Source organism: Colletes gigas, unplaced genomic scaffold (assembly GCF_013123115.1).
Source record: "Colletes gigas isolate AHSC1104 unplaced genomic scaffold, ASM1312311v1 Colletes_gigas_Sc00016, whole genome shotgun sequence".
In the NCBI taxonomy this organism is placed as follows: Eukaryota; Metazoa; Arthropoda; class Insecta; order Hymenoptera; family Colletidae; genus Colletes; species Colletes gigas.
The window spans coordinates 3,719,887-3,740,638 of NW_025106645.1; the positions used below are offsets into that span (position 1 = coordinate 3,719,887).

At 43.0% G+C, this 20,752-nt stretch overlaps 1 protein-coding gene across 1 annotated transcript; it reads right to left on the reverse strand.

Annotated features, from left to right (window-relative positions):
- Positions 1-4,298: 4,298 nt before the first annotated feature.
- LOC122400248 (zinc finger E-box-binding homeobox 1-like) lies at positions 4,299-12,901 on the reverse strand. Its single transcript, XM_043401602.1, has 3 exons — positions 12,898-12,901; positions 8,760-8,939; positions 4,299-5,372 (listed from the first exon to the last, which is right to left on the reverse strand). The coding sequence occupies exons 1-3, from the start codon at positions 12,899-12,901 to the stop codon at positions 5,020-5,022; spliced, it is 537 nt and encodes a 178-aa protein (XP_043257537.1). The 3' UTR covers positions 4,299-5,019.
- Positions 12,902-20,752: the final 7,851 nt, after the last annotated feature.

Here is a 20,752-nt window from a genome sequence, read left to right on the forward strand (position 1 = left end):
ATTTAATCCTAGCTTCTCTTGTAAATGCGGTGTGTTTCACTTAAAAATGACGCGGTCCTTTCCTTAATAACTATCGTACAGTTAATTATCGATAGACAGTTAAGTGATATCTTTTCCTTCCTCTTAGCTTTTTTTCCACTCTTTTTTTTTTATGATTTTGCAATTTTCCCCTTCCGATAAATTTAAAAACTTTCGTAACAATTAATTTATACTTAAGGTTCTGTTAATATTAATTATGGCACAATATAAATATTATATTTAAAGTCTTTTTGAAGACATAATAAAAATAAATTTAAGTAGTCTTTCTCCTATGCTCGACGTTATTTTTTTTTTTTCTATCGATTTCTCGTAATTATAGATCGTTCTTAAGCAACTTTTGTCTGTTTTCGATTCAAAGATGCGTTTTCTTACTTCTGTTCTCTTTTTTTTATTTCCCCCATTATACCCTCGCGATTTCGCTTCACTTTTAATACCCTTTTTGAAAAACAATAAGAATTTCGTTTTTCTTCCAAACGAAACCGAAGAGTGTTTGTACCCAAAATAATATATCCGCAACGCTTTCTCGGACTTTCGTAATATCCAGCTTTTTTCGAACTATTCGATACCTTTTACGAGATCGTTGGCGTAGTAAATGCACAGTGGAACGGTTCTGTTTCTATCAGAAGGTAAACGTTTATTAATCGAAGAGCAATAAACTTGTATCCCCCATCTTGAACGAAATATTTCTCTTTTCACTAAAAGTACTCGCTCACGGTTGGACACCGCTCGAAAGTCCGAGAAGCTTTCACAATTTCCCGATGCTCTTTGGTAAGACAATATCACATGATCAAGAAGTTAAACCAATCGAAAAAAAAAACAATCTAATCAGTCGATTTCTCCCTAAATGTAGGGATGTTTTTTTTTTTTTAAGTCTGGAAACTAGTTAAAAAATAAATTTGAGTCTTTGATTAAACGCGTTAACGTTTAGAAATTATAAAAATCAGCCTTCTCGAAAGTAAATTCGCGTATCAAAGTATTTCGTCACAGCGCCAGGAAATTAGCTTGAGCACTTGCGAGAAATGCCGGCTCAAGTGCGATTACGAGTCGTTAATTAAACAAGAAAAGAAAAAGAATGTTAACCAACGTAAAACCTCGATAAACGTTCACGTATTAAAGTCCAACGACGGCTCTAACGGGTCAAACGGAAGCTAGAATCTACGTGTATGATTGTTTGTAGAAAAATCCGTCGAACGTGCGCGGGCCACGCGATTAACGCTGCGTCTCGTTCGTGGCGTTCGCGTACGCGTTCGCGCGAATAATCCTTTACAATTGGATACGGTTATTTAGTATTACAGTCGGGGCTTACAGTATAAAAAGTCTGCGCACAAGAAAAGTCGGCCACTTGGTATCGTCGTTGCGATTATACACGATCGACAAGAAAAAAGGAAGTACGCGATACAAACAGCGTTATTCTCGAGACAACAATAACCCACATATCGTTCACACAGAGACGCCCAGGGTTTTTTAACGTCCAGTTCATACGGATTGCATTCCATTGCCGATACAGTATATAATGCCTATGCAACTACCAGTTTACGATGATATATCGTTTACCTCTGTTAATTCACACGTCAGTCACACTCTCTCGTCCTCTTCTTACGTTTCTTCCTTGTAATAGCATACGAGACAAAAATCCATGCATTAAAGTTCGAAAAAAGATTCATCGATAATATTCTGTATAATAATATTCGCTTTAAATTCTAGAACGATTAGTAGTAGTAATAATGTTGGTAATATTTCGTTTCGCGATAGAAGATGCAAACGCGACGCCTAACTACATCTTTTTTTTATTTTCATCACGTGTAAACAGTAAAAGACCTAAAGTTCCTTGTTTTTTTTTTTTAGTTTGAAGACGTTGGCACATTGGAATAGATTTTGTGTGTGTGTGTGTGTGTGTGTATATGTGTATCATTTTTTTTCCGTTTTTTTTTAAGTTTTTTTTTTTATACTTTTTTGTAATTTTCGATTCAACACCGTATGACAGTGTACAAATAGGGTCGAGTACCCTGAAGAGATATGTTTATATATCCAAACACTGAGCTTTTGTCCCTCGATCCGTGGCGACGGCTGATCTCGCGAGAAATACGCGCCCGTTTCCGCGCATCGTCGTCGAGAATATCCTCGACGTTATTCGCTTTGGTCTCGCTTTTTAAAAACAAAAAAAAAAACAAAAAACCCAGAAAACTAAAGAAAGAAATAAAATAGTCGCAACAGCAGTCAAATTCGCTTTGGTATCGTACCGATTATTACGTTAATCCTGAGTCTCGGGACTCGTCATTGTTTTTCTCGCGGAGATTTTCCCGCCAAAATTTTTCCACGATGCGCGCCGTTCAGTTCTTCGCTCGTTTCTCCGGATCGTCGAACGTCGACTACACCAAAATGGATCAGCGGTCGCCCATGATGGATCGCGAGACCTTCGACAACATCCGATTCAATCTTCTCGGCTTAAAAGAGTCTCGTCTCGGCTTTCTTGGCTTTTTTTTTTACAATTAACTTACACAACACCGAACATCGACCTAATTCCGTATACTTTTTCTGTTTTCTTCGTCATATACCTCTAATATTTTTCGTTCCAGTATACCAAACTGAAGGACATCACAGAATTTCCCGATATTAATTAACCAATTAATTTCCTTTCGCTATATACACGATCAGCATGCACGCCGGCAATCATAATGTGGAACCGTTCGCGAGACTATTTTTTATATTTCCTTTAATCCCCTACAATCCCTCCCCCAACCCGTTTGCCGCGTTCCCTGTCCCCCTTTCATTTTGTAGCGCCGAATATATCGTATCTTTGATGCTTCTTCGCTTTCGACATAGAGATATATATGTATATATCACAGAATTATAAAAGGTTTCCAAAATGACTAGGATAATTTTCACTAACGAATTCTATCTTCAGCTTTTCCCGAGTCGAAAAAGAAATTTTCGAAAAGCAAAGATGTACACGCGCAATGGTGCCCCTCCCCCATTTTTTTCCGCGGAAGAAACGTTTCTCGTATTCTTTGCTATCTCCACATTATGCTTTGGCCGGTCGTGGAAAAGACATTTTTTTTTTTTTATTATTATTCATTTTATCTCTACGAATGTATACGCAATATTTTAAAAACTCCCGCCATCGGAAGACACCTAAATCTAAAATCGTATAATTTTTTCTCTCTCTCTCTCTCACGGTATACTTTTTCATTCTCGCGAAGATATGTTTTGGAAAACTTCTTCTCCCGTTCTAGTTTATCCGCGTTTCCCTCTCTACTCGTTTCCGTTTCTCTTCCAATCTCTGTGCTAACGCCGTCGAAACCCCGAGAAGACGAGCGCGACTCACTCAACTCCCCCATTTTTAAATACTTTTTTCCCCCATTTTTTCCATTATTCCCCGCTTAGTACGGACTCTAAGAATTAGACGTAGACATAATTTGTTTTATTCATTTTTTTTTCCCCTCAAATAATTTGTACTTGCTCGTTAGTTATAATGGCATTTCCTTTGTTTCATTATCTCTTTTTTTTTTTTTCTTTTGTTGCTTCTTTGTAATCCCCTTACGATAAAACATCAACTTTGTTTAACGCTGAGCTCTAAACCTGAATATGTTGCGCGACGAATAACTTTTAGGGTGTTTCTCTTCACCTTGTACGATCGTAAATATGGATGTATCCAAGATTTAAAAGAACAGGGCAGTGCTCGACGGTTCTCGCACGAATCGTTCCCCGTCCCGATCGGTTTCCATTAGCCTGATCGGGTTGTCTCTCTGTCGTTTATCAATTCTATTTCTTGCCACGAAACGAAGAGAAGACGAAAAATGATCGAGACGGAAAGAAAAGAAATCCGTGCCGTTTCAAGACGAATCCAAATTCTACTTTACCACTTACTCGTAATATTGCACATTCGCCAACGAGACGCGTTAATTAATAGCCGTATTCTATTTAATCGCGTTGCATTCGATTCGTAAATGAAAATGGAGGACGCTTTTCACTGCCCTGCTTTGCCGTTGTCTATCTACGTCGAACTACTTTGTTTCTTTTGCTTTCTCACTCTCATTCCATCTTTATCCCCCACTTATAAAACCTGAACAAGAGAATATCATCGTTATCAATTATCGTACGAATATAATATATATATATATATATATAATATATATATGTATATATGTATGTATATATATATATGTATATATATATGTATATATGTATGTATATATATATGTACAGCTCAAAATATTACTTTTAAAGAGTTAAAAATATAGTCTGTGTAATTTGCGCGCACGACGGACCTGTACACGTGTAAAAGCCCATATAACTTCTACTTGCACTTTTCCACGCTCCTCCTCCCCCTTCCTACTCTCATCGTCTTTCGGTCTGCCTCGATACATCCAAAACCTCGTCCCTTCCGTCCCTTTCCTCTCTTTCGGTTTCCAAAAATTTGAGCACGTATTCCGCAGACTATTGTAATTGAATGTCGCTTAGGCCTAAGATCCTCGGATCCTCGCGATCCACGATCGCCTATCGGTTCCAATTACCGCGATGACACACACGATTACGTATCCCTTCACACCCGTGTTTCTCTCCGACCTCTGCACTCGCGTTCCGTTCCCCCGCGAGCGGGGACGCGATTCCGCGAGTGACCCGCGCGTGACCGACGTCCTCGCGACCCCCTCGTCGAATGTCTCGAAACAACGCGCCTCGAGACCTTGTTTAAAATCGGTACCTTAAATGGAATGTATTCTTCGACCATCGAGCGAACGTTTATGGATCGCGTCCCGGTCGATTACTCCCTCCTTTCCTCTTTGGATTTGATCGCAGTCTTGAGACGAGGAGGACCGCGAAACGAGGGCTGCGACGGCGGCGGGAACGCGTCCCCGCGACGGAGGAACGCCGATCTGTCGTCGACGCGAGGAACCGGATGGAAACGCGAACGCGTCGCCGTGGATGGCGTCGCATAAGAGAGTCCGGGGACGGGTCGATCTTAAGACGGTCCCGACATTTTCATTGCGGCTGCTGCTGCATCTGGGTCTGGTGCATGCTGCCTAGTACGTTCTTTATCGACGTGGTCTTGAGCAGCCTCTTCAGCATGCCGCTCGAGCCGCGATGCTGGAGGCTCCTGTGCGTCGTGAGCGAGTTCTTGGTGCGGTACCTGCGGTTGCAAAACTCGCAAACGTGCAGGGTGTCCGATTTCTCGTGCTTGTCCTGGAAATGACGCTTCAGGGAGTAGTAGCATGAGAAGTTGCGACGGCAGTACGGGCATTCCTGAGGCTCGTTTATGCCGCCCGCCGTTGGCGGCGGCATCCGGTACATGGCAGAGGGAGGCGTCGATGCTGGATGCATCCCGTTGCCCGTACCTGAAAATCGTCCCTCTGTTAGTCAAATTATTTACGACACCTCGAATCTCCGATTCTCCCAAGGAGGACCTCCCGCGCCTGTGGGGGGCCGTCAATTTTATCCAAACTTTTTCTGGCGGTTCTAGAGACACGTATATCCCAGCTTTTTCGTCAATGCTCATTGTTTTTAAAGATATTTAATATTTTATTTTCAGATTCGGATTGTATGGTTTATTTTGAAAGTGGTGTACAAATAATTCAGTGTAAATTTTTTATTTGCAACGAGTTAATATTTAATGCTTTGTTCGATTTAAAATTGACCGGTATAAGAAATTGCTTAGCTACTGATTATGAAAATGGTGTAAGTCCAATTTTCTTTATAGACTGCTGGCTACATTTGGTTTATTTCACCGTTTTAGGTTACTTATTTTATGGTTGAAAGTATGTTGGATGAAGTTTTGTAAAAGTGCACCATATACTATTTTATATAAAAGATAAATGTAGGACACAGAATTTAAGAGTTGGGATTTATCACCTACATGGCTGGGAAGACCGCCAAAATTTAAAAAAATCACCCTGGCCCCTTTAGCCTATTACATATGAAAAATATAAGGATACGGAGCAGTTGTTACCTTATATGCCTCCTGTGCATCATGAGATTTTATGTCAACTTTAACAATATATCAAAATAATTAACGTTCAAAATAAAAAATACTACTTCTATTTTACTTCTTGTTATAAAGAAAATTGGATTAATACGAAATATATTTTAAGTGATATTTAATTTTTCATAACAGAAATTAAATGACCTTTACAACTGACTAATTATGAAAGTGGTGTAAGTCCATTTGCAGCTCGTAAATATATATTATTTTAGTTAAATACGTTTCGTTTAGTTATTAGATAAACAAAAATACCAAAAAAAAATGAAAAAATGGATAATTTTTCATCTCTAACGAGATTCAAAACTTCGACTTTTGAGAATAAGAATCCATGTACTAACGTAACTGTTACGATCCCCTGACGAAACTACATACAATCCGAATCTAAAAATGAAATATTAAATATCTTTATAAATAATAAGCATTGGGCAAAACAGCTCAAACACGTGTCTACATATATTTGTTCTAAAATCACCAGAAAAAGTTTGAATAAATTTGACGACCCCACAGATGCTAGATCTCCTTGTCAGAGTCGACCAAAATCTGACCACGATTACGAAGGGTTGCGATCGAAAAGTAACTTTGGTAAAAATTGTCAGATCTGATCAGATTTTGCCCGACTCTGGGTCCCATAGGTTCGCTAAAGTTCCAATGTATGGTAAACGAAAGGATCGATTTGGCTGCGAGAAGGCATCTCCAGAAACTCGAAACAGCAAGATACGTATTTAAGTCGATCCTTTCGTGTACCAAAACAGTCGTTCGATTGGGGTTCGATCTTTCTCAATCGTCCTAGATGGGAAGTAAAAGGAAAGGATGAAGAACACGCGTTAAACCAGCCTGTCGGACATTTCGATGTCGGAACATCCGCTGTAGTCCTGGACCAGCGATAGGCCGGAAGCTGGAACGTTCGATCTCGTTCCTCGTTTCGTTCTCGAAACGACCTCGGCCCCAGTGTAACGCAACTCTACCGTCTGTCACGGGATCGATCAAGGATTAGCACAGGTTGACTCTGTTCCATCGCGCGAGTAGCGAGGTATCGTTAATTAAACCGAGTGGTAATTAGTCGAGTGAGCAGAGACGAAGAGGACCAAAACCACCATGCCAGACGCGTCGCGAGTCGAGAACCAGTTAGGTGTGTGTGCTTTTCGGATATCGTAACCTCCCGGAATATTAACTAGCCACGCAAAAACAAGAAAAAAAATATGTTACTCGACGCTTCGGAAGTGCAAGGCTAATTTCTATATTCATGCATGAAAGAAGCGATTACGCGGGTTTCGTGTGCGTGCAAAAGAATACAACCCGGTCATGCTTGCGCGATCAGCGAAAGAGAAAAGGTATCGATACGCGACAGTTTTCGAAATTAATGTTAGCAAGAGAATAAAATTAATAGAATTAACAAAAGGTAAACCAGTTTAGAAAAGAGAAATTTTTGTCAAAAGTCTCGAACCGATCGACGGATTCGTCGACCATCGATCCGCCGTTCTCGAAGGCATTCCGTGTTAGGCGAGTATCGAAGCTGCAAAACGAGCATCAAAACTACGATACACAACAACATGCACACAACATCGAACATCGAACATCGAAAAAACCACAACAAATTAAAAAAAAAAAAAAAAAAGAAAAGGAGACCAATGGAGGGAAAAGAAAAGCGAAACTATGTTAAAAAAAAAAAGAACAATGCACAGGGTGTTTGCCACGAAACGTATACAAAAAAAAAAAAAAAATCGTTGGTGGGAAAAGGTGGGGGTGTTAGTAGGAAAAACTTGAAGCGTAATCGTAAACCCTGTACGACGAGATCCGAAATCTCCAGACCTGTTTGCAAATTCGTGTTTGCGATAATGCTCGGATAACTGCATCGAAATGAAAAAACCCTCGGTATAAAAATGTTTTGATTCGTATCAATGGCGGCGAAATTTGAAGGAACAAGAAATTTGGTAAAATCGGTGCAGTTGTGGCGAGCATTACCGGTTAATCGAGCGTTAACGATCTTTCCCGATCACCGATCAACGAACGAGGCGGTCGGATTCCCGCGTCTTCGGCGCGGCGCGGCGTCGCGTCGGTGCGGCGAAGGACGACCCCGACGCGTCGATTCCGAGTCATCGACAGGGGGTATGGTATTATAACGGAGCTGCGAATACCGGAAGAATTCGATCGGCGACCGTACGGTACCGAAGAGAACGAAGGACGACTGGAGGAGAGGAAAGAAAAGCAGTTTCGCGCGGAGGGAGGACGGAGGAATGAACTTGACGCTGGGACGAAAGCTCGAACCGCACGAAGAAGACGCAGAAGAAGAAGAAGAAGAAGAAGAAGAAGAAGAAGAATAAGGGTCGATCCACGTGGGAGTTGAGACCGGTTTCTCTGGCATGCACTCACTTATGGAGGGGACAGGGGGAGTACCGGAAAAAGGAAGAGGGAACGAACTGTCGACGAGGAGCCGAGGTCGTTGCGAACCAACGATTATGCGATTGTGACCTACGCGAGCGCACCAATGTGGTTAAGAGACAGACGGTCGAGTAAAGGGGGATAACGGATAAGTAACGGGGGGAATAGAGGACGGGACCCGGACTTTTAAGGAGGATCGAATCAAGAAGATAGAAAAGACGAGAAAGCACACTTTTTGAAAAAGTGCGCGGCGTTGACAGATACGTATCAGCCCTACCTTATCTAAACCTTCAAAAGAACTTAATGTCAATGTCGCCGGGTCTGCTCTTATGATAGGTATATATATGGGTCATCAGGGAGTTACGCGAGCAGTACACCCGCTCGCAGATGACGCATCTGTACTCCTCCTGTCGCTCGGCGTGCTTGTCGGCAACGTGGCGTTTCAGGGACGCTTTGCTGCATAGCACCTTGTTGCACAGCTGGCAGGTGAACAGCTTCTTCGCTGACTGGGTGTTCAGAGAGTTCAAGGTCATAGAGGTGAGCACTGAAACACAACAATGCACCTCATGCAGCTGCAACCCCCACACTTATACCCTACGGCCGTGTCAAAGGGTCACCACGCAAACCGATAAAACTTCTTTCTCTGTGTGTTCGCGGATTCTCTGCTTTCTCTTCTCCTCTTTTCCCCATTAGTGTCGTTTACGCTCTCTCTTTGCTCGTGCTCGTACTATCCCGGACGCGAACGCTCGCGACAGGTCTGACGCAACTAATGCACAGTTTAATTTCCTCGGGCTTCGAAAAGACGCCGCTACAAAAACAATCGTACAATATTGAAAATTTTACTTTCAATCTGAGATGGGTTGCTCGGATAAATCAGAGTACTTTTTATTTTTTATGCAATATAATTCGTTAGTAAGTGAAATAAATGATCTAGAAGAGAGGAAGCAGAGTCGTTCTTCTCATGAAAATTTACCAAGAGTGTATGCATCGCGTTTAATGAAACACAAACGAAAGTTAAAAGTAATCTGATTTACGTTTTGGCAAATTGCAAAGGGTTGAACGTTCGAAGCCGCGCGATCGCTGAAACGTTTTCCTCGAGTGGGGTCTCTTCTTTAGAAATTATTCGCCCGAGCAACTAATAGAGACGCGCGGCCATCTTCCGCGGTACTCGCGGTTCCGAAAGACGGCGAGAACGATATATTCGTGCAGCGGTGCCGGTTTCTTTTTTTTTCTTTTTGTGGGAAGCACACGACGATTATTTCATTGAAACGCGACGAGATTGAGCACGGCCGCGGATTCGAATGGGGACAAAAAGAAATCGGAAAAAAGGGGTAAGGAGAAGCGCGGCGGGGCGTATTCGACAAACGAAGAATACAGGGGGGTTAGACCCGTTGGAAACTCTTCCGACGACGTTACGAGACGCCTGGTCGCCTTTCGGGGTAGCGAAGTAAGAACTTTCAATGCCAGTCTTTTCTTCGGGCCGCGTAACCAAAGGCTCGAAAAGGGTTAAGACGCATGTACGCGCGTGCAACCATACACGGGGGAACGGAGTAGAATGGCTCCCGTGCATATCGCTGATATAAGCCGGTGTGCTGCGCGTGTGACTTCTGTGCATTCACGGGCACCACGCAATTCAAGACCCGAAGAGATGGCCGAGAACGAGAAAAAGAACGAGAAAAAGAAAGGGAAAACTAAGGGTCGCGGATGAAGAACGAAGCATGGACACGGAAACGCGGCGCGGTTCATTTGTAATGGACGGCGTGCTCGTTAATTAAAAAAAAAAAAGATCCGGTCAGACGTTGGCGTTCTCCGTCACTAAAGTCCCCCGTTATGCTACCCCCACACGTATATGTCTGCGTACACATGCGTGCGCGTGCACGCATAATGCCGTATCTGCCTCTTTTCTTCGTTCTTTAGCCATCGAACGCGCACAACCCTTCGAAATGCCTTTCCCGTGCGAAAAATAAACTCTTTATCCAATTTCTCGAGTTGCTTCTCGTTAAACTCCGGGCCGAAAGAAACTGTGAAAAACCAGCCAACACCTCGCTGATGAGGTCGGTCGACTGGATTTCTGATAGAATATCGTGAATATTCCTTGTACACGCGTACACGACGCACATACGCTTGCACGTTGCTCGCTACCGAGCAATAGAGGGGAATGGAATAATAGGGGGAAGGTTCAACGTGGATAAAAACAGACCAGGTATGCACAAAAACTGCGCGCTCGTTTCCGACGATAAACACTTTACCAGTCACTCTCAGTACGCGCATACGTACACGTATCGAACGTATGCTTCGTTAGACTCGTAACAAAACGTGGGGGGATGTCAAAAGAAATATTAAAAATAAAACCAGACGAGAAATAAAGGACGACGACGAGAAGGAAACACTGAGCATTCTGGGTGACACTTAAAGCATGCAATTCGAAGTAAACGTAATAGTAATGCGTGAGCGGCGTGGCGGCTTAACCCTTTCGCTGCTTAATCAAATTATACGGTTTAAAATTTAAAAAACAGACATTTGAAAATTTCTTCTTCGTAACCGTCGATGGTACAATAAACTGTCTCTCTATCGAATGCAGTAATTTTTTACTAGAACCTGGTCAAACTGTTATATTTTTTACTGAGAATTGAAAATGAATTTTTAATCCACTGGACAAGCGAGTAGCTTAAAATAATTGAAAACATTACTGTACATTTTAAAGAGCCAAGATATTTTCGAGTCCAAACATTTAATCCAGCACCGGTGGCGGTACTTAACAGCGAAAGGGTTAATCTGTTCTCCCGTTTATCCTGGCCGCGAATGGCCCTCTCGAACGTGATCGAGAACGCGTGGTCCTTTGGCTCCCAAGGGCGCCTCGTTATCTCTCCTGAATTTTCTTTACTCTGTTCCGGTTCGTATCGCTCTTTGCCTTCCGAGCATCCAAGTATCGCGGTCGCGTGCACCTGTTCCACCTCCGAGAACCCTTTTTACGACCGTCGTGTCCGCGGCCTCCTGGTTTCTGAATCGTTCTTACTTCGTGCTCCGCCGCGACCACGCGTATTCAAAGCGAAGGCCGTTTTGGTTACCGTTCCGCCGTGTAGAGAGTGCGCCCGCCGATGGAAATGCGAACGTACACACACGGAACAATGGCTGCGGATCGTTACACGATTTATTGAATGATCGCCCCGTCGTCCACGGACGATGGAATTTCGATCCGTGTCCGCTTTCCATTGACGACACGGATCCTCCGTTGTCCCGCGTGTAAACTTACCTGCCGGCTGAAAGAAAGAAGCGTGTGGCGCGTGGGGTAACGAATTACCTGAGGTGCAAAACGGTAATCACATCGGTTTCTCAATCTTTTTTACCATTTTTTTTTTTTCATCGAGGATGTGATAGGTGACTAAAAATACAGAAAGAAAGAAAAAACGAAGGAATACAAGCGAGTTATTAAACCAAATAGTACATTTCATATTACATATATATATATGTATATATATATATATATGTATGTGTGTGTGTATGTATATATATATATAAAAAGGTGAAAATATATTAAGATGCATTTGACATTGCTTAAAAATAAAAATAATAATAACTATAATAATATAATAATAATAATAATAATATTAATAATAGTCGTCAATAAATATATATTATAACCAGAACACCTTGGCAGATAACAAATAATAAGTAAGCACGGTAACGCTCGACATACTCGCTTAAAAGATGACACGATTTGTACCCGAAACGGAGTCGTTACCGGGAAGAATTCAGACTTTTTTTGTTTTTTTTTTTTTAATGTTTCTCGGACGTTTCGAGATGTTTCGAGCCAATGGCACCGGTTTTCCCTGTTTATTTCTTTTTTCCATACAATTTTACATATCTCACGAATTTTGAATAAGCTCGTTTTTTTGTTTTTTTGTTTTTTTTTTTCTTTTGTATCTATCAGTGCTTCGCTGCTTTCTTTGCTCTCCTGCTCGGTCTCTCACTCTTTCTTTCTCTCTCTCTCTCTCTCTCTCTCTTTCTCTCTTTCTTTCTCTCTATCTTTCTCTCTCTCTCTCCCCCCTCCCTCTCTAACTCGTGAATACAAAATAATTCTATGCAACGGTAATCGCGATTTGCTTTCGCACAGGTAACCATTATCGTCGATGGTATGTCTGCTTAGTATCCGTGGGTGATTGCTAATTTAACTCTATATCGTAGGGTAGTTAAACGGAATTGCGGCTTACTTTATTATTTAAGATAGATGTTGTACGAAACTGCTGCTCCCCTTCCCGTCCGTACACGTGAATACGTACTCGCGTCAAGAGCAGCAAACAAAAAGGTAAAAGTAACTCAAAGAAATAAAGAACAACGTAAGATCCTATCGTCCCTATTTGTCGTTAAGTCTACGGATTAATAATTACGTGAAACAAACAAAAATAAAAAAAAAAAGAGAAGAAAGAAAAAAAATATGAAGATTCTAGGACTTGTGCGTCCGTGCGTGTGTGTGTAACTATGCGTACAAACGTACCTCTTACCCATGACCATAAAATTAAACAGTGGTTAAATCTGCAATCTGTGCGCTAAAAAGCCTATCGTGTAAACAAAAAAAAAGGGGAAAAAAAAGAAACGTAAAAAAAAAAACAAAAACGAGAAGCGAACGAAGGAAACGTGGATATGTCAGATAGTATAAAAAAAAAAACGATTCACAAAACGTTTTGCCGTGTTCGACGAATGAACCTCACTGCGTGTTGCAAAATATAAAATTTAATATGCGTTCGTCAATAATCATTCTGACCCTCTTCTTTACTTTCCCAGTTGATTCGAACTCCTGCGGTGCCCTGCCGAATCTAATCGCGTTCGCATGCTTTCCTCTACCCGTGTTAACTTAGAAATTAGATACTTTTAATTAACATCGTTTGGTAACATCAGTCAAGAAACGTTTAAAACATCAGTCCAATGTGTAGACTAATTCGAACAATTAAAAAGTAGAAAAAAAAAAAGAAAAAAAATTAAGATAAATCAGTCCCAATTCAGTCTGACAACCAAATCGTGTCGCGGATGGCGGCGGCCAACTGTAATTGCAATCAGGTACGCGTCTCGAGCCTTTTCTCTTAGGTGTCGTTTGCTCTCTCCGTTTTCGGTCGAACGTTTCATTTTAATTTCACGCTTCGATCCTCTCTCTCCCTCTCTCTCTTCCTTTCTCTCTTTTTCTTCTTCGATGAAAATGGCGTTGAGCACGCGACCAACCGCGACACGTTCAATTCAACGATTCAGTCTTTCAAAGTTCGACAACGCCTTCGAACAGATTTCTTTTGCACTGGCCAATCGTAAATCAATAAGGAAGCACCTTCGCTCTCCTTGTCTTTGCGACCGAATTTCGCAAGGCCAACTACAGAGCGCGAATTCCGAGAACGGCGTGACGCGTCGGCTTATAACTCCAACGAGCCGTCGACAATAATTATAAATTATCTTTAAGAAAAAAGGAAAAAAAAAAAAAAAAAAAAACCCCGCGGCTTCGCGAGATCGCGTAATTTCATTAACGCATTAACAAAGAGCGAAATTAATAGTAACATATATAAAAAGAAGAAAAAAAAAAAAGAAGAAACGAACGTCAAAACAAATAAAAAGAAAATACTCGAATAAACCTCTACTAATATATAATTTGCAGTTAAATATTCATTCAATTTATATTAATTTCATTAATAATTTATTATTCTCATAATATAGCGCCGACCGCGGATCGGAGGGCGAATATATATTCCGCAATTAATATTTGGCCATTTTTACAGTAGTCACAAATCAATTTCTTTGAATAAACCTACTAGTTTAAATATTATCAATATCAGTTCTTTCTCCAGTCCTGACTACTATAAAATTGTGTTCGTTACTCTCTATCTCTCTCTCTCTCTCTCACTCTGCCTTTTTCTCCCTCTTTCGTAATTTAAAGCTTCGTTCTTCTTCGTTTCCTCTTTCCAACCGAACAAAGAAACACCACACTCTTTCCCGACATCGTTCCTTTTATCCCCCACTCATTTCTTTATTTGCATAATAATGTTCGGCGTCGGGCGTACTTTCGAAATGCTAAATAAAAATCTGCTAAACGATCTCTTTCTCTCTCTCTCTCTCTCTTTCTCTCCCTCTCTATCTTTCTCTCTCTCTCTCTCTGTCAATCCTTTTCCTATCGATCGAAACAACGTTCGCGGAGAAAATCCTCTTCGAAAATACGAGCGACGCGGATCACTTGAAACGGAATATAACCTAATTTAAATTATCATAGCCTATCTAACGATGCACAAGTGTGTTTTTGAGTCGACTTGCTCCGTGTTCGTCGATAAATATCGTATCGAGCTGCTCGTGTCAGTCCTGTGTGTGTGTTGTACGCTCTGCGGCGTGTGCGTGTGTACGTGTGTCTGTGTATGCCTGGCTGAGTTCACCGTTTGTACAATGACGCACAGTGTGTGCTATCCCCGGTACGCTGTAAAATATATATCGTATGTGTCGTCTATGTGTGCTCTGCGAATTACTTTGCGAATCGATCTTCTACGAATGTCGACGCACGACGGGACCTAGTCTGTCTATATGTTTATCGTTTCGGGGACCTTCGAAGTCTTCCTGACGCGCGCCATTTTGTTCGACAGTGGTCCTGGTTTTAGCGTCCCGGAATTTTCCCCGCTTAGAATGATCGGAAATTGGGACCTCTCGGAGCTTTCCACGCGATCGAGTGAGAATTTTTTAGCAACAGACGAAACACGTGTCCCTCCTTTTGAACTTGATAAAAAAAGGGGACACACGTTCCAAGACATTTCGTGCAACGTCCTAAAGCGAGGACCACTGCGTTATATCGCAAGCTGCTGGTAAGTTGCCACAAGAAACGGGAGTTTTATCGGTTGGTAACGGATCAGACACGCCTAGTCGCTTCTGTTTGTTAGCTTGGACCGGTCGCGCGTATTCCCTCTGTGCCAACTCGCCAGTAACGCGCGATACTTTTCCCTGGGACGCGACGCGAACGAAAAGCCTGAACGGAAAAAAGGATCTCGCGATCGTCAGGAAGTCCTCGCGTGGTTGCTTATCAAAGTTCTACTAAAATATAGGTATATGCTATGTAGTCGGTTATATGCATTATATGGCTATTATCGTTTAGTATATAAGTAACCTGTCAGTGTTAATGGACCGTGTTTCCTCTTCTATCGCCCCTTGCCCCTTTTCGAACACGTTTTAATTCGCGACGCGGTTTCCGTCGCGTTGACAAACTCTTCGCCGTGAAACGGACGTAGTCTTGGTAACGCGCGCGCGAGCGCGGCAGAAAAAAGAAAATTGAAAAGCCGCGAAGAAAGTATAGACGGCGTGTGGTTACGTACGCGCGGAGAGGCGGCGAAGAATGGAAGTGTATGGAAATGAACGCGCCAAGGCCAAATCGTGTCGAGGGTTGAAACGCGCCTTCCTTCCTCTGCTGTTCTCACGCTTGAGTATTTCTGACGGACTTTCAGTGACAACGACGGTACGAAACAGAACGATCGGTGGTGGAAACGGACGAATTAGAAAGTAAAAAGAAAAAAAAATTATACGTAAAGAAACGAAAACACGAACGAGCGGTTATCACGCACGGCGATGAGGAAGGTGTATAGATAGATCATTCGATAATAGTAAACAGAGATGCAAGTGCAGGTCAGAGTTCCCCGGAGAATGTATCCCGTAAAATCGGTATCGTTTCCTTGTTAAACGTTATAGTACGAACAGAACTTTTTGTACTATAAGGGCTGGGAAAAAAAATCGATCGATCGCGCACATTTCCCCTAACGTGGTCCAGTGAAACATCCCTGTGCATCTCGTTCGTACGTTAATAATAGCGATAGTAATAATAAAAAATAATAATAAGATAAGGTACTTTACGTAAAGCCCGGTATATACCAATAAATGAATATGTGTCTGTGTGCAAGGTACCCCGCTAAAGCATTTAATATGGAATGAATATATTAAGATAAAATATATATGTATATATTATATTATATTATATCAATGTGTACGTCCTTTCCCGCGATCCGTCGCGAAACGACAACCATAATCGTCACGGAGGAACCGTCGGGTTTCCCTCCGGCGCCGCGGCTCTACCCTGACTTCTTTTGACCTAACTTTTTGTAACTTTTTTGTTATTTACTTTTTACAAGCGCGTCGCCGCGTCACCGATCGTTGTCGATCCGCGACGGACAGAGGTTCCCCATTTTGCTTCTCCCGCGCGTACTTTTCAGCCCCGTTTCATCCGAAATTCGCCCCCCTCCCCCACCCACCCTCCCGTACCCCCCATCGAACATCGAAACAATTAAAAATTCTCGAGTCTTCTGTTAATCAATATTCGTTTTACAGTCTTTTCGAAACGTTTCGGACGTTTCCGCCTAAAGTTAGTTGGACGATGGTGTCTCCGACACCTGGAAGTATTCGTTTCCTTTCATTTCCTTTCTTTCGTCGAAATACGTAAATCTAACTACCGTGTATAGCCTGCGGTTAAGCCGTGTGTCCTATCGATACGCGACTGGATCGACCGGACGCGTCTCGTACGCGATTCGACTCGAGAGGACGTGTTTCGTGCGAACAAAAATCGTGGCTGCAAGATATTCGACGATTCGCGATCCCTCGACGCGACGACGATCACGGACGAGCAACATTTTCATCCGTACGATGATCCCCAACGACGTACAAACGACAAGCTTTCGCCCGTTACTCCGTTCGACGGAAATCTCGATTCGACATCGAACAAAAATTTCCGCCGAACGAATCTTGTTCGTCGACTACGAGACTGGGCCGGAAAGTCTTCGTGGAAATAAATTTACGTGCTACAAGAAGAATTTTGAAAAAGTAAAACAAAACGTGACACGTGTTATGACAACGGAGACAGACGAACGTGTTACTTTCCATAACACGTGTGGGTCAAGGCTGAATTTTTTGTTAAAATTTTAGATTAAGCTCTCGATGAGAATATTTGAGAGTATTTTTTGTACAATTATATCAATTTGGTATTTCGATTCAACGAGGAGCAAAAGGAAACGTAGTAAAATGTATCCAGAACTCGATCGAATAAATTAGAAATTACACGTAACGAGGGAAATGAATTTCCAAAAGAACTTGCTTTCCATCCTCGTATCGTTCGAACGAAATGTTGCTCGTTTTGCTTCGCACACGAAGGACATTTGTCTCGCGAATGATCCTCGAAACTCTGGGATCAGGTAAGGACAGTCGAATCGTCGAGAGTCGTATAGTCTTCGTCGGCAAGTATCGCGTAAAGACCGAGAGAACGACGGTATAAAAGTAGACGAAAATAACTATACCCTAGATGTTTTCCCCCCTCGAAGAACGCAAATTGCGCGGGACCCGAAGAGACATCGCGTTGGATCGGTAGAGAGTTTCGTCGGTCGCGAGACGCGTCGAGGGTGACGCTTGAACCGATGGAAACCGAACGTTCGTGACGTCGAAGCAACGAGCAGGCCTCGACCGAAGGGACACGTCCGGAAGATCGGTTGATTCCTACAGACTTCAGCCGACGCGGGGATCGAGGAACGTCCTCGATCCGTCGTACGAGGATATACAAGAAACCCCTTTTGTTCGTGGAGAATCGCCTGTGGCGGACGAGCCCCGTTCGTCTCGCTGTTTTTCTCTTTTTTAGCGCACGATTCGCGATTAATCTCATTTTGTATCGCTTAGTCCTAACAATTGATAACATTAGTCCGGCTGTAAAGACCGAAGAGGCCGAATCGTTAAACGTCGGAACACGATGAAAATATACAGATTCGGAAACGTAGCGTGACGAAAGATCCGAGACAGATCTTGGAATAAAAATCACCACGTGTCCGTGAAATTCTTCGTCTGGAAGCACTGATTTCGTTTTCTCTAAGCCAGTCCCTTTCGATTTCCAGGATCGCTTCTTTCTTCGCTACGGACGTGCACGTTTTTTTTCTCGCTCCTTCGTCGACGGAATGAGATTCTCGTCGCGAACAGCATGCTCCACGCTTCGCGTCGGTTATTTCTACTATACTTTCGGCATCTCGTCGACCATAATCTCCCCTCTCCACCCACCCCCGCCCCTCGCCCCTCGTTTCACGACAGGGAATAAAAACTATCAAACGCGAGAATTCTCGTTACTGCAACTGGTCCCATGGTATCGCAAAAAACGTCAACAGAGTGAATCGTGGAACCAACGAACGAACGCGAGGCGTCTCGCCGCTGTCGCGACGCAACCGAATTCTAATAACTAACAGTAACAACAATATTCCGTTATCCGCGCGGCCATCGACACACGGGGCCTGTGTCGTGATTGGGACAACGAGAAACGCAAAACGTGTCGCGGGCCGCGTAACGCGCGTCGGGCACGTCGAAAAATTGGAAAGAAAATGAGAAGAACTCAGCGCGATCCGTCCCTCGAGCGGCCATTGCTGTCGACGAAGTCGGTCGTTCTCGTCCCTCCAGAGCCCGTCCCCCGTCCGTCGTCCATTGGCACCGTTTTCTTTTTTTTTTTGTTTGTTTTACTTTGTTTTTTTTTCCGTTTTCGTTATTTATTTTTTATTTTTTTTTTATTTTCATTCTTGTCTACTAAGCTCGTTTCACAGTGTTCCTCGGCACGGTGCGAGCGTAACGCGACGATAACCGGCTCTATTTCTGTCTACGATGGTAGATGCTCTTGTGATTGTTCAGGCTGTTCAGCGTCCTGAACACCTTGTGGCAGAGTGCGCAGACCGCGCTGTTCAGGGGCTGGAAGTGCTGCTGCTCTTTGTGCCGTTTGAGGGTGAGCTTCGTGGAAAGGGTTTTACCGCAAACGTCGCAGGTATAGCAAACGCCCGGGGGTAGCAAGCTGCCGTGCAACGGGTGCGACAATCTCATCGCGAGGATCGCGGACGGTGGACCTGCTGCACCGCCACCGACTGAATTGGTTGTTTTTTTTTTTTTTTTAATTTTTTTTTTATACGGAAAGCGAAAGGAGACGACCGCACGGTTATCGTTACGTGAAAGTGAAACGCGGCCGGTAGAGGTTAGGCGGAAACGAAAGAGCAAGAAAGTGACGCGTATACGAACGAGTTAGATGAATGAGAGAGTTTTAAAGCAGCGAGAAATATAGAGACATAAGCAATGAAAGAAATAAAAGAATACAAAATAGTAACCAAGAGTTTAGGAAATTATGTGAAAGACAGAGAGAAAGTGAGAGAGAGAGAGAGAGAGAGAGAGAGAGAAAGAGAGAGAGACCAAGCACCAATATGTCCGTTATAAATATCGACACCCAATTAAAAAGAAAAGATATTTTCCGTTACGAACCAATATTTGTGGCGTAGGAGGAGGCACACGGAGAGCCACGTGTGTGGATGGACCCCCAGCGCAAATCCGTGTTCGTGAAGGTAGCGGGTAGGTACACACAGAACAATGACGAACCAGAGCCGAACGTATAGCCGAGCGAGCGGGACCGGGAACAAACAAGAACAAAGATACGACTGCCATTAATATCACTGGACAAGATTAGTGTACGCTGGTGGTATTCTTCGATGCGCAGGGCCAGGGGTTGTATGATGTGATACTCGGGTTGGGGGTGGGGGCATTAATGGTCGGTAAACGGGGAACTGGTGGGCGTTCGTACAAGGGGGGGAAAATCAAGGAAGACAGCGAAGGAAACGAAAGGGTTCGACGGAGAGGGTGTAAAAATAGGTTGATAAGGAGATACATGCGTCGATAGGCCGCCGATCGCCGCCATGGTGGCAGCCATTCTCCGGGATCGTTTCAACCCCCGGAGCTCGAAATTCTTTTTTTCTATTTTTTTTTATTTCATTATTTCGATTTGTTTAATCGTTTCGATCGCAGAGAGAAAGGTGGCTCGGGGCTCTGGTTTGTCATTGACCATAGGTAACGCAACGATCGGCGATCGTCGCCACCGGAAGTCCGGGATTCTCTACGAATCTCGAGGTATGGTTATCGATGCACGCGCGTGCGCGTTCCAGCGCGGCCCTGAGCCGTGACTGAGTCGAGGTCTCCGCTGCATTCTCCGAATTTCTTCCTTTCCTGTGTGTTAACGCGTTCGCTACCACCATTCGGTACTCGTCGGGTCGACATCGAATCGAATACTGTCTATCGAAGGTATCGATACCAGTTCGATACCTCGCGCTCGGTACTCGTCGGATCGATATCGGAATCGATAGTTATCGATGTCAGCTAATTATCGTGTCGAATCGAAAGCATCGATACCTGTTCAGTACCTCACAAAACTACTTACTAATAAAACTACGACCTGGGAGATAGTTATATTATTTTTATTTAAATTTATTCGTACAAGTATTTACCACGAAAATGAATAAATTTGTTTTACTAATACTTCGTGAATGGAAAAATTTGTTGATTTTAGAATATAAGACTTGATGACCA